This window comes from Hippocampus comes, unplaced genomic scaffold (genome assembly GCF_001891065.2).
Source record: "Hippocampus comes isolate QL1 unplaced genomic scaffold, H_comes_QL1_v1.1 scaffold151, whole genome shotgun sequence".
NCBI lineage: Eukaryota > Metazoa > Chordata > Actinopteri > Syngnathiformes > Syngnathidae > Hippocampus > Hippocampus comes.
Window position 1 is genome coordinate 987,071 of NW_017805591.1, and position 13,701 is coordinate 1,000,771.

The 13,701-nt window shown below is 40.1% G+C and overlaps 1 protein-coding gene across 3 annotated transcripts in view; it reads right to left on the minus strand.

The window, feature by feature from the left end:
* Positions 1-218: 218 nt before the first annotated feature.
* The window catches only part of LOC109522044 (atrial natriuretic peptide receptor 2-like), an 18,559-nt gene continuing 5,076 nt past the window's right edge, over positions 219-13,701 (minus strand). The window contains exons 8-24 of one of the 3 annotated variants that reach the window (XM_019880248.1): positions 13,458-13,530; positions 12,615-12,759; positions 11,489-11,575; positions 11,232-11,375; positions 10,752-10,873; positions 10,540-10,684; positions 9,146-9,194; positions 8,943-9,056; positions 7,956-8,075; positions 7,739-7,832; positions 6,744-6,831; positions 6,527-6,666; positions 5,630-5,782; positions 5,431-5,529; positions 4,524-4,615; positions 2,015-3,643; positions 262-333 (exon numbers count right to left, since the gene is read on the minus strand). In XM_019880248.1, coding sequence (XP_019735807.1) covers positions 3,533-3,643; positions 4,524-4,615; positions 5,431-5,529; positions 5,630-5,782; positions 6,527-6,666; positions 6,744-6,831; positions 7,739-7,832; positions 7,956-8,075; positions 8,943-9,056; positions 9,146-9,194; positions 10,540-10,684; positions 10,752-10,873; positions 11,232-11,375; positions 11,489-11,575; positions 12,615-12,759; positions 13,458-13,530 — 1,776 coding nt within the window. In that variant the 3' untranslated portion in view covers positions 262-333; positions 2,015-3,532. Of the gene's footprint in view, positions 334-2,014; positions 3,644-4,523; positions 4,616-5,430; positions 5,530-5,629; positions 5,783-6,526; positions 6,667-6,743; positions 6,832-7,738; positions 7,833-7,955; positions 8,076-8,942; positions 9,057-9,145; positions 9,195-10,539; positions 10,685-10,751; positions 10,874-11,231; positions 11,376-11,488; positions 11,576-12,614; positions 12,760-13,457; positions 13,531-13,701 lie in introns of all 3 variants that reach the window. The other 2 variants (XM_019880250.1, XM_019880251.1) reach the window with 2 other exon arrangements.

A 13,701-nucleotide genomic window follows, 5' to 3' on the forward strand; every position in this document is an offset into this window, starting at 1 on the left:
ATAATGCCTTCATTTAAAATTATTTTGACAAGGTTCCACATTAGGTATTTCAGTAGCAAGATTATATCAGTTATCAGCTAAAATATCGATTATCGGCTTGTTTTATCCCTGATTATCAATATCAGCTCCAAATATCCTATATAGCGGGACTCTCATCTGTTTGTGACCCGGAGTTTTTAATTTCAACAATTATTATGTTTTAGACTTTAACTCACCCGAGGAGGACTCTGGCATGGTTGAAGTGGAGCCTCCGGTGTTTTGAAAATCCGCTACATATACTCAATACACTTGCACACGTCTAGTGTTCCAATATGTTCCTCATGCAGCCAGCACCTGAAATGGAAGCTCATATTAGATGAAGTCAAGTAAAAAAATAACATGCCCTTAGATGGTAATTTTTTTTTTTTAAACAGGTATGAAGATAAACACGATATTGCTCTAAAAGACGTTGTAACATCACATTTTCATTGCTCGCTGTTCATTACTTTGTCTGATGTATTAAACAAGTGGAAAGTTCTCCTGTTGCACGAAGAGAAAAGATTCAGCAACTATTTCATGCTCACTTGTTAACTTTTCTGTCATTGATTTCACAATTACAAATGGAAAATGAAGTGAATAGTCTTAAGGAATAATTTTGAGCGACAGATAGGCATATGATTGAGTATATTGTGTGTTGATTCTGATAAATCTCCAGAACGAGCAACATAAATGTTCTCTGGGTGGAATGTTTTCGTGCTAGAGAGATGAAATTCAGTATCACAAACATTCAAATAGGATATTACATAAGGCTGGCAAGCAGCACACCCATGACTCTTGTGAGTAGGATATTATTGACCTGTATAACTGCTCACCCCAGTTATACAGCAGCATTGCAATACGAATAGTGTGAAAAACTTCATAGCAGTACTTTAATTCAAAAAGTGAAACTCAAATATTTTCATTCACTACACAAACAGTTAAGTAACATTATGATATTTGTTTTCATAATTGTAATTTACAGTCAATCAAAACAAGCACCTGTGATCATCCATTGATTTAGGCGCCGTGTCTGGTGGTCAGGAGGGGTGAAACAGAGCTCCTCAACAATTTTGAACAGAAGAAACAATCAAAACAATCCCCCTCTGCAAATACGTATTGTATACATGATATGTTAAATCAATCAGTATTATGAGCTTTACTTTTTAAAATGGAATTACTGAAATGAATGAATTTATACTACTAAAGAATTTGGCAATTTATTGGAGAAGTATTTCCTCTGGATTATAGCGGTGGTTTTGTGAGAGCAATGTCACTGCAGCTCAAATGGGAGCAGCCTCTTATCTCAATGCTCTTTTGCTTATCTGATCAGACTAATCCCAGACAGGCATTATGGTGCTTTATCTGTACAACAACATACTCAATAAATCCCACACATTTTATCTGTGAATTGTGTTTGTCAGATAGCCTTTTCGGTAAAGAAAATAAAACATCATCAAGCAAATGCAGAGGCATTTGCTCAACAGTCTCCACAGTGAGGCTCATTGAATTCATATTTTCACAAGGCTTTTCACGTTAGATTTTGAAGTTTCAAAGTATTAGAAATGCATGTCACAATAACACAACAATCCAAGCAGAAGCACAAAGGGCGGTTTCTAAATTTACCTTAGAGGCCAACTGAAAGGTGTGCACTTGAATTTACAATGGTGAGCTGGTAAAGTCAACTACGGTGAAGATAACAAATGTGACGCATTATGCATTCGTTTGGAATGAGAGTGTGTCATGATCATGACGTGCTTTAACACAACGAGGGAACAAACATGAGGTAAGAACACATCTTAGGGAAATCATCACAAATTGTATTTATTCATAACTTTTAACCAGAGCAAAAAGGGCAATTTGAGTGAGGTCGCAGGGGGCTGCAGGTGTCGGTGTCGCCTCGGTTACGACCCACCCCCTCGACATATGATTAGCCGAGATGTTGATATTTAATGCTTCAAATGCGAGAAAACAAATAAAACCTGGGTGCTGTACTTACGAAATGTCATTTTTCTCTCTCCCTCGCCGCACGACGCTCCACTGTCTTAGCTCGCCAGTCTCGGCTTTCCAAATTAGAGCACACAAGGAAAAAAAAAAAGCACGCGGATTGGTTGACATGTCGCTAAGCAACGTATAACAACTCCTTGGATTGGCTCATAGTTTTCACGTTTCTTGGAGTGAATATTCATTAAAAAAATGACGTTTCCATTTTATTTGAACGTGCATAGAACCCCAAAATAATTTAAGTGTTTAAGGTGGTGTATGATCAAATAACGTACACCATGATGAAATTGGTCCGATGTTTATTAATTTGCGCGCGATCGTGCGTACATGAATCCTCGGTTACGACGGAGCGTTCCCGTGATTACGGCAGCGACGTAACTCGAATTCTTACGTAAATCTGTTACCAATTGACAGTAACATCCTAACAAAGTAATAAAGTCATAATTACGGCACACATTTGTGTGAAAAAACATCACTAGGCCATTAATACCAAATAATTAAATGAAAAACCTGGTATTTCACTGACCGCCATCGTGGGCGCCGTAAACCGAGGAACCTTTCCAGTACAATACTCTAATATATTACACAGCGCAAAGAAAGCAGGATACCATATGTCGAAATTGATTATTGTCATAGAATATCATCTATGATTGGCTGGCAACCAGTTCAGGGTGTACACCGCCTACTGCCTGAAGACAGCTGGGATAGGCTCCAGCGACCCTCGAGAGGATAAACAGATTAGAAAATGGATGGATGGATAGAAAATCATCTTTGAACCGCTATAAGGGTTAAATTAATTGATACATTATAAAGAAAACAACATACATGTCTAAAATTAAAATACAGTACTACACACAATTGTACAAATTTGTTGAGCAGCATAATTTAAATTTGCTATTAAATCTCATTCACAAGTTTATACAGTACACAATCTAATGAGCGCTATCAAACATTCTGCATGACTGAGATAATGAGTTATTAAATTAACAACGTGTTTACTACTGTGGTTGTGATAGTAGTGTACAACTGCAATGCTTCGAACGTTAAAGTTCCCTTGTACAGTAACAAAGAAGAGTCTCGATATGATGAATAACCATCATCATATTTTACTCTCATTATTAAATGATGTATGATGCAGTGCAGAAAATTACAACCACTTGAATGAACATGTAAAATCACAAACACTGACAGTGTGAGCGCTATTGTCCGTGGATCATTTCTGTTACAGCTCTTGCATTATAAAGAAGTAGCTAATATTGAGGCAGTTGCTGCATGACAGGGAAACCATAAACAAACAATGGGGACATTTAATAAAACGTCTAAGTAGGATGTCGCTTGACATTGCCGCTACAGTGGAAGTACTGTACAGTGTTGTCACTACACTGACGACAAAGCTCAACCCTTACAACTCGGGTGACTTCCATGCAACACAGATTCATTGCACAACATAACATATAATCAGTCACTGCACATGCTTTACGTCTTGTTCAAAGCTTGGATATGTTTGCCAGGATCAGTCACTAACTGGCGCGGGACCTCCTATCAACTCTGACGTGCTGAGCAACGGATCCGTGCACTCGTTTCGCTTGGCCTCGAGCCACCATGTTTTCATCTCACCTTTGCCCTGGTGAAATCGAAAATGTGACAAATTCAGAGAGGATGAGGGGTCCGCAGGAGAAACATCTGTCCCTCTGAATTTTAAATAAAGCAATTCTCTTAATGGACGGGAGAAGGAAAGGGGTGGAGTGGGGGATAGCCAGCAGCAGCTGAGGCCACGGCTGAGCGAAAAGCATCAAAGTGTGTAGAAAACACCCCTCCCCACAAAGTTCACATGAACAACACCCAACGCTGCTCTGAGATCACGAGTGTAGGAGATGATTCAATGGGCGGAACACGCCCAATATTTAATATCTCCTTTGAGGGAAAGTTTGAATTCGAGTTACTTTCTCTTCCCCGCGCCACCGATATCATATACAGTACAGTGGATATTAGAAGTCAACACGTTCATGCTCAAATGATTAGTTTTGTTTTGTTTTTTTCTGAAATTCAAACCTCAATTAAAATGAAGTTGGGACATTGTGTAAAATATACATAAAACAAAGTACAATGATTTGCAAATTGTTTTCAACCTATATAAACATATGTGCATATATAATAATAAGATAAGATAAGAAAACCTGTATTTGTCTCACAATGGAGAAATTCCCAATTTACAGCAGCAAAATTATGAAACAAACTGCGAAACCTTATTGTGTTTTTTTTTGGGGGGGGGGCGGGAATTATTCACTCATTTTGAAACTGAGAGAAACATTTACAAACAAGATGCTTTTAAATGCTTTGAATAGCATTTATCAAAGGCATGGGGAAAACAAGCCGTTTTTAATTTAATTAGTTTTTTTTTTTTACATTTAAAGTAGACCTTGCTTGCTTATATACTTGAAAATATAATCAGCATTACAATACATTAGAAAGCATTTTCAAGACTTTCAAGCACCTGTATATACCTTCACATTTAGTGTCCCTCTGCAGGTTAGAATGTATCCTCTCAACATGTGAAGAAGGTCAGCTGTGGCCCCACTCACTTGGATCTTCAAGGCTTTCCAGATCGCACAAAAAGATAACATGCATCTATATGTGTGAACATTACAGGTCAATATTTATCTAAAGGAAGTGGCCGCATTCTGATACACTATAAAACGCTAAATAAAAGTTAAAAAAAAATTGGAAAGTTGCTCGCAAATTCTATATGAGAGTTTCGAAGGGGACATACAGTATTATGGAAATGTGACTTTTTAATTGCTTGTATGCAAATAGTTGGGTCTCTGGACTGCCTGCCTATCAAGTGTGATATGCGGTACACGCTTGATTGCTCAGTGTCCATGCAACACATTCACACAGTGTGGTAAACATGCTTTTATTGCCAAGCTCTTTCTCACACTCTGGGCACTTGTTTTGCAAGTAGAAGATGCAAGTGTGCCTGTTCAATCCCTGATAGCTCCACCTCCGGTCATCACATTGATAAAATCCGTCCTCACTATTGGCCCAGCAGTATGAGGAGGTTGTGTTTAGTTGCTCACTTGCATGCGACAAGGCCACCTCTCAAACAGAAAATATCACCGACAAGAAAAGTGTGCTATAAATCTTGAACCTGAGAGTAAACTTTGATGCATACAGTTTTCAAAATGCCTGGGAATGGTTTTAAACTATGATTAACCCTTTCATGCACCCTGTAACGCGATAACATGGTAAGCTGTCTGTCCACTGTAGTAACCGCTGTCCCTGAAAGGGTTAAAAAAAAATCATATGTCTCCTTTCAGGTGCTTCCCTGATCCATCAATCCTTTTTTATAAAGTAATTAAAATCTAAAGTGCGTGCATGAAATATATTTTGATCTTCTTCATCCTTCTTTACCTTCACTCGTTGATTCCATTCGTGATGCCGTGTTGACAGTGTCTCCAAAGAGGCAGTAACGAGGCATTTTGGTTCCAACCACACCAGCCACGACAGGTCCTGAAGGGACAAAATATTTAAGGAACGCACGCGTTTTCTATATGCATGCTTGTATGTATTAGCATACAGTGGAGGTAGTAACGTACAGGATAACAAGTACCTGAGTGGATGCCTGCCCGTATCTTCAGCTGTGTGTTGGGCTTGTGGGGGATCTTGAACGTGTGGCAAACGCTGACTAGATCCAAGGCCATGCTGGCTATCTCCCCAGCGTGATTTATGCCATTTTCTTGGGGGACCCCTGAGACCACCATGTCTGCGTCGGCCAGCCAATTGTTAGGGATAGTTAAAAAAAAAAAAAATTCAAGACAAGAAAATAAGTTTTTTTTCCAAATGCTGTACTTATGCCTCTCGTGAAAGAGACTGGGGTACAGAGGGAGATTATTTGTGTCCTCCAAGCTACAATTGCCACTATTACAGACCATGGGAATAATAATCGCATCGCTATTTATTATTCGGGAGTATAACCCTAAGCAATAAAAGTCAAATGTCATTGTAGGGATGGGTATAATTAATAACACTGACAATTACTTCATTGTTAATAATTGTTTTTATTGTGTGGAATTGATTCTTAAGGTAAAATTGTTACTTCAAACATCTTGTTGAATTTTTGATCGAGTTGTAAAACATTTTTACATACAATATAAATATTGATTGTTACTATTAATAGAATTGTGAAATAACACTTTCTTTCTGGGATTTACTGTTGTCCACAATATTTGATTGCTGCGCAAGTCAATGTTTCCCAAACTTGATTGAGCTGAATTACCTAATTTGCAGAAAAAATATCTCACAGTGGACCGCCCAACAAAAATACTGATCTCTTTTCAATTTATTCACATTTTCTTTTTCAACATTATTTGAATTTAGACATCTCAAGTCAAGTATATTATTGTGCAACCAAATGACAAGATCATTATTCTTGAGAAGTACACTTCTACACTATTTTGTATTTTTTTTCTTTTGTGACTGGAATACATGCCCATGATTCATCACTTACAAGCGTCACCGATGGTCTCCACTTTGTAAACGTCGTAATTGTCAATGATGTCGTCAAAGGTGGTGTAGAGCTGGTTGAGGAAGTCCACGACCTGATGGGGCGTGCTGGCCCCCGACAGCTGGGTGAAGCCCACAATGTCACTGTCATGAAGAGTCACTGTCAGACAGCCGCAGTAAGTCGCTCGCCTCGAGTTCACCAGTGAACAGTTCAAACCAACCTGAAGTAGACAGTAGCGTTGGAGAAGCTCTGAGCCTCTGTGGTTCGACCTTGGCGAAGGTCATCAGCAACCGGCTTTGGTAACATGCCTGCAGAGGAAAGAAATTATGTTGAAACTTGAAGGGTGTCCGGGACTTGGGCCGATTGGTATGAGGAAGTTGCCGCTGCCATTCACCAATGGAGGGCGGCAAAATCAAGTGTCTTTGACAACTGCACTAAGCCCCCCCCCCGCCCCCACACACCGCAAAAAAAATAAAATCAAAAATCAAAAATCAATAGTGATTTAATACATTTTTATGACTAAATTCAACACATCTTAAGTGCTCTTTTTTCATGGGCATGGCCTGCTTTTTTTTTTTTTTATCAGCCTACGTCAGTGAAGGAAAGAGACAAGCACTCATATTGTTTCCTGGCTTGTTTTGTCACGTTCTGTTGTTACCTAGTCTCTGAAAATAGTGAGCAATCGTGACCAAAATGCACATGCACAGCGCTACTTATATCTACTTCAACCTGTGAAAATATAAAAGCGATCGGCACAATATTTCAGATTTTATTGACGTTAAATATGAGCTCCTAAGAGGAAAAGCCATTATCACCTCCACAAAATGGAAAATATTATGCTGATTGTTTTTATATTTTTACAGGTTGACATGGACAAGAATAGGAATGTCCAAATGAATTTTGGTGGCGATTGGTTGGAATTTCATTTCGCGACACTAAAGTTTTGCTAGACACCATAGGCAGTCAGCTATTTGCGCCCAGCAGCTAACAGGCTAACACCACTGCCGCTGACAGGGCAGCAATTAGTGTTCGGCGGCAGATACAGTCAAGGTTAGTGGTACGAAATCCAAGGAGCGGACTAGGAGCAGTGAGGCCGACGCTCTACCCAAGCGTGGCTGTTTTGCTGCCAAACTGCTGCATTGGAGACGCAAAAAATAGATGACTGGCTGTCTTATAAATATGAGAATATGTGACAATTTAACACGTGAGACTGACTGTATAACAAGCGATCGGTCTTCTGTTTCTCTTGAAGAAGATCCTGTGTTCTCTCGGCAACTATGGCCTCCAGGTGTTTGCTGTACTTCTCCATCTGCAGAGTATGAAAATTGATGTCATCATGTCCAACTGGGTCAGATGGTAAAATGCTGCTCGCCCCCCCAACAATCTACTATTCCACAGTCTACCATGTGCACAGTGCTAGAGGAAAGGTTACCAGGTTCATCATCATGTCCACGGGGCTGACTTTATGTGGGTTCATCTTGTCCAGCATCTTCTTGACCTGCTCAAATGTGGGCCTTGTGGTGAGGTTTTGAGACCAACACTTCTTGATGAGCTGCAAAAGAGTTACGCAAATGCACCGTGAGTGCCTGTGGTTAAAGGGCACAGCATTAGGTACACTTGCGCAGTTGAGTGCATGTATTTGGCTCCTGATACTTTGACTCAAACAGCAGCAAAGAAGTGAGGGTACTTAATGAAGCATTTGAGCAATGCAATGTGGCAATACCATCACTAGGGCAATTGATGACGCCATCAGTTGGCGCACCCATATGAAAAATGAATTCTGCACAGGTGTGTCGGAACTTTGGTCGGATACAGTTTTTTTTTTTTCCATGTTGAGCAATGCAATGTGTCAATACCACCACTAGGGCAATTGATGACACCATCAGTTGGTGCACCCATATGAAAAATGAATTCTGCACAGGTGTGTAAGGACTTTGGTCGGATACAGTTTTTAACCGCACGGACGTAAAAGAAAAGATAAGAGAATATAGTATAGACTACCGCAGATGTGTGTATTGTTTTGATTTCAAAGTTTGAAAGACATTAAGTTCTTTTTTTTTTTTAACTTGACCTCACGGCATGAGATATGGACTGAAATTACTCCGATTATGATTAACCCATGACTTTTCGATGCCACAAACACAATTTCACCATCAACATCAAGTTTCATCGAATCCTATCAAACAACAATTTCAACCCATGGTGAATGCGCGTTGTAAATTTCTTTCACCGGAGTATTCTTGAAAACTTGCCACAACAGTACTATTCTGATAAATGATATGATAACAAACCTCACAGTAGTCCTCTTGACTGGGGCAGTCCACGTCAGTTTTTCCTGCATTGTGAATTTCTTTCACCGGCGTTATTCTTGAAAACTTGCCACGACAGTATTATTCTAATAAATGATATGCTAACAAACCTCACAGTAGTCCTCTTGACTGGGGCAGTCCACGTCAGTTTTTCCTGCTTTGAGTTCGGGGAGAGGAGGGCGCCATATGATATCCAGCCTCACTCCTTCTGCCTGATCCTGTTCCCATCAAGAGAACTGCTCATTACAAAGTCAAGATCAAAGCAAAGCCACAGGTCATCATCAAGAGGGAAGAAAAGAAAAATCCAACATACTGAAATGAGGTCAGAGCGAGTGGCAATCTCAACCAGGATCATGGCATAGCTGAGAGGAAAGACAGAAAAGGTAAATACCGGTACAGTTGAGACCTACATTTTTTTTCCTCATAGATAATAATAGGAATGGAACTACAAAGTAATCCACAGTCTCACGATTCCATCATAAACCATCTATGGACAACTTTACAGTCACATCTTAACATTACTAACTGTCATAAAAAGGGAATTTTAAAAAAATCCACAGTTTATAATAAAATATAGAAAGAAATTGCTTGAAACAATTCTAAATTTGTTGGCATCATTCAAAGTTGATTCGTAACGCAGATTCACCTCAAGTGCCATCGATAATAATCACACAAATGTGAAAAGAATGGAGCGAAAAATGTGAAAACAGTTGAACTCTCTTCTCTGCTCTTCTTATGGCAAGAAAGTAGTGAGACTTTGCTACTTTGAAAACGGGTCTGCTAACTGTTCAGTGAAAATAAATGTCATCTAAATTTGACACACCACAGAGAAGAGGAATCAATCCGTCAAATTCAAATAAGATGTGTACCGGATGAAAAAACATATTTTGTGTCAGTGCAAAGTTACAAGCAATCCAATAGACAGTGTGAACATGTGATATGTTCTCCCACCCCATCGGGTAAATTGTCTAACTACACGCATATGTGGTAAAATGTCATGCTTTTGCAACTAATGATGAAAGGGCACAATTATTCTGTTCCTTTTTCTTCTTTCTGGAAGCTGAACACTCAAGTCAGCCAAAAGAAAACGTTGATCATTGAGCTTGAAAATATCATTGACAATAACTACTGAACTAATTTCGAACATAAAATAATATGACACAAGCACTGGATTCAAGGCTTTAGGACCTGATTGCACGTAAGCCATGCCTGTTTTATACCTTCCTGAAACCCAAAAAATGTAAGATTAAATTGAATTACAAAACAGAAAATATTAAAGCACGAAAACAAAATCTGACAAACGAACTTCCTCATTCGTCAGACTCATTATCCGAAAATCAATTTTGGCACCCGTAAAGCGATTTGCCGATGGTGGGGGGGGGCATTTTTCGACGGCCCACTTTATGCATGTGAAATCTCTGAATTATTTTTTACGGGCTCTTGAAGTGGGTTACAGTCCTACCAATTTTTTTTTTTTTTTCTTCATAATGAGTTGGTTCTCTCACACTTTAAAAACCGGTTTAGCTGTTAAAAATCCTTACATATCCACCACGCTTGACTTACGTTAAGTAACTTCCTAAGTATGCCGTTCTTCTTGTTACATGTTCACCACTACTCTGTTGCAAGGAAAAGCCACAAATACAAAAACTACACTTGTCTCATACAATGTCCTGAATTCAACGTATGCTGTCAAATGGAAGCAGAAACCTGTAGACGTCTGCTGCCGGCGTCATGGTCGAGCTACTTCCCAGGAGGACCTCTGGAGCACAGTAGACGTGATTGACTTCGCCGCAAGTGAACCCATTACTCACGACATCAAAGTCCTCCTTTCTGTAGAGTGTAAGACCGTAATCTAGACGGGAAGAAAATGAAATTGGTTATTCTATTGTAACCTGTATTTAGTTTGCTGTTATTTTTACCAGAGATCTTGCAAACCCAGCGATCGTCAATGACACAGTTCCTGGAGTGTAGTCTACCATGAAACATCTTGTGTTGGTGCAGGTAGGACATTCCACGGGCAATGTCGGTAGCGAAGGACAATCTGTGAAACATCGCGTTCCATTTGGAGTGTCAAGACCATATATCTAGAATCTACAGATAATTCTCAGTTTCTGTTGTGGTTGCAGTTTATAGTAGGCTATCATACTTGTAATTCAGTTACTTGATTAAGCAACACAAGACGTAGCACAGTTCTACATTACTGCAAAGAAACAAATAAACTGCTTTTATCTTATTACCTTTGTGAAGACGGAATTTTTATCAAGCTCTTTTATTGGATCTCATTAGATTGTGTTGATGCACCTCATCACCCACAACATGTAAACTCCAGTTACATTGTTGGACAAATGAACATGCAATTTTTCTATTGTGAGGGGACCTAATATGTGACTTTTCCTTACCTAAAGCCCCAGTTGATTGGGATATCATCATTGAGGAGGACATCCGACAGGCTTCCTTTGGGGCAGTGTTCAGTGATGATGCCCACATACGGAACCTCGATGGAGCCCCCGATGAACTTGCAAAGATTTGGATGGTCCAGTTGTCTACAAGGGAAATGACCACCGACTTAGTGACTGAACCGCACAAACACTTTTGTGAGCTGCCAGCAAAAAAAAAAAAATCCCAATGTGAATGTGTCACATGTGGTTTCTCTCACCTGACCTCTTTCACCTCCTTCCTGATACTTTTAGAGAGAGCAAAGTGTTTCTTTTGGATGTGTTTGACTGCAACCGTTCTGCCGTCACTAAAAGGAAAATGGTGGAAAAAAAGGGGCATTACTTGTCAATTACTTGTCAGTTTTCATAATATAAAAATGTCTCATGTCAGTTTATTTTATATTACGCTTATCCTCATTTGGGTTGCATGTTGGATGCAGCCTATTCCAGTCGACTTTGGGCGAGCGGCAGCATGCCCACACAACATGTAAACAAACTACCATTCACATTGACACCTATGGACAGTTTGGTGACTTCTATTAACTTTACATGCACCGTTTTGTAATGTGGGAGGAAGCCGGACTAGCTGGTGAAAACGCACGCTAGAGCCAGGGTGAAGAAGACGACTCCACACAGCTAGGCTGGAGTTGATATTCAACCCCCGAAACTCAGACCTGTGAGGCAGATGTGTTAAACGTGTCTTCTGCTGGGTGTGTTTTCAATTGCTGTTCCAAAATGTCATTAAAAGTAATTAAACCGTATTTAAATTAATTACCTCTGCCAAGAGCAAAGGTGTGTGGGTGAGAGGCAATGCTTTGATTACCATTTGCTGGTTACAAAAAAAGAAAGAAAGAAAAAATACCCCCAAAAAGTTTTGGGAATTAAATTTGTCTTTTGGCTTTGTGTCCCAGCTCCCTTGCGTCAGAATGCAAATTATAGAAACCTGTGTTGGCCACATGAGGCCGCCTGCTAGCTAAGATGTTGACTAATAAACAAACAAGATACATCAAATTTCATTTCTCTTTTTGTTGTTTGACTCACACTGGAGGGGTTTTCCCCCACTTTGAAATTGAGAATGGTTTGGTCCTGCCATTTTATGTTCCACCTTATATTCAATGTGCGTGAGGTAAGTCAGGTTTGAGTTAGCTTTATTTGAACGACACTATATTATTTGGCACTGGGAGTAATTTAGACGTTAATGGTGTGATGGTACACTCATCTCACTTCGCTGGAGGTGGCGCGGCCCCAGTCTCCACTTATGTCAATATGATAAGGAATGGTTGTCTGTCACTATATGTTCCCACTGAAAGGTGTACGCTGTACTGAGTGCTATCCTCGTTGTCTTACTAGATGCCAGGCTGGATGAAGCCCTGCTTGAAGAAGGTGTTGACGCCCGTGCATATGGTTATGTCAGTCAACTGACTGACATTGGAAGTGCTCTTCACATGCTGGGGGCTCGTTGTGCTGCCAAAGTCTGTCCCACACACTCTCCCTGCGGCACCAAATCGTCAGATGTCAATTTTATATAAGCGTACGCACCAGGGGTTGAACCAGTTGCACGACGAGTTGGCTTTACTACTATTCCAACATGTAAAATTTGAAGTCAGGTATGTTTTCGGTGTCTTGTCTTCTAGTCGACCATTGCTGGACTGCAACACTCTGTAAAGCAGCGAAATGTCCGACCAACATGCAACAGAGTCTTCATACATATGCGTGGGTCCGAGAATACAACCATAAATTGGTGGTGGATGAGAATAAAGGTTAGCCTGCCTCTCAAGCTAAACTATTCCAATTGCTGATAGAATTAAAATATTCAAACCAGCGGTACCATCAGACTGATGGCTAGCATTGAGGGCAGCTGCCCAACAATGTGTGACAATGAAAATTGTATTCTTATGGCATCACGCACTCACTTCGCAACACTTATTTTGCTTCACGACACTCTGACTTAACAGTACCGGTAGCAAGATCACTTGCAACATGTGCGAGTCTATATTGAAATACAATAAAAACAAAATTGAACATTGGAACTGAAAATTATTTTTGAGCCTGGCTACAATGTCACGTCTCACAAGCTATGCTATGCAAAACAGGATAACACTGGCCAGCTAGCTGACTACAAAACATCATTTGTTGTTCAACCCCTATTCCATCAAATCATTCATTTCATGTAGTTTTTCATATTTTTACCAAAAATGATACTCTTATAGTCAATGATCCAGCTTTCATCCCAAAACATCTTCTGTTTCTGGTACTGAAGCCACTGCAGGGAAGGGAAGGAAGACAAATATTTAGGCCCTTGCAAATCTGTGTGGAACCATTTGTGTGGGGTGAGGCTCACGCACACGCACGCACGCACGCACGCACGCACGCACGCACGCACGCACGCACGCACGCACGCACACACACACACACACACACACACACACACACA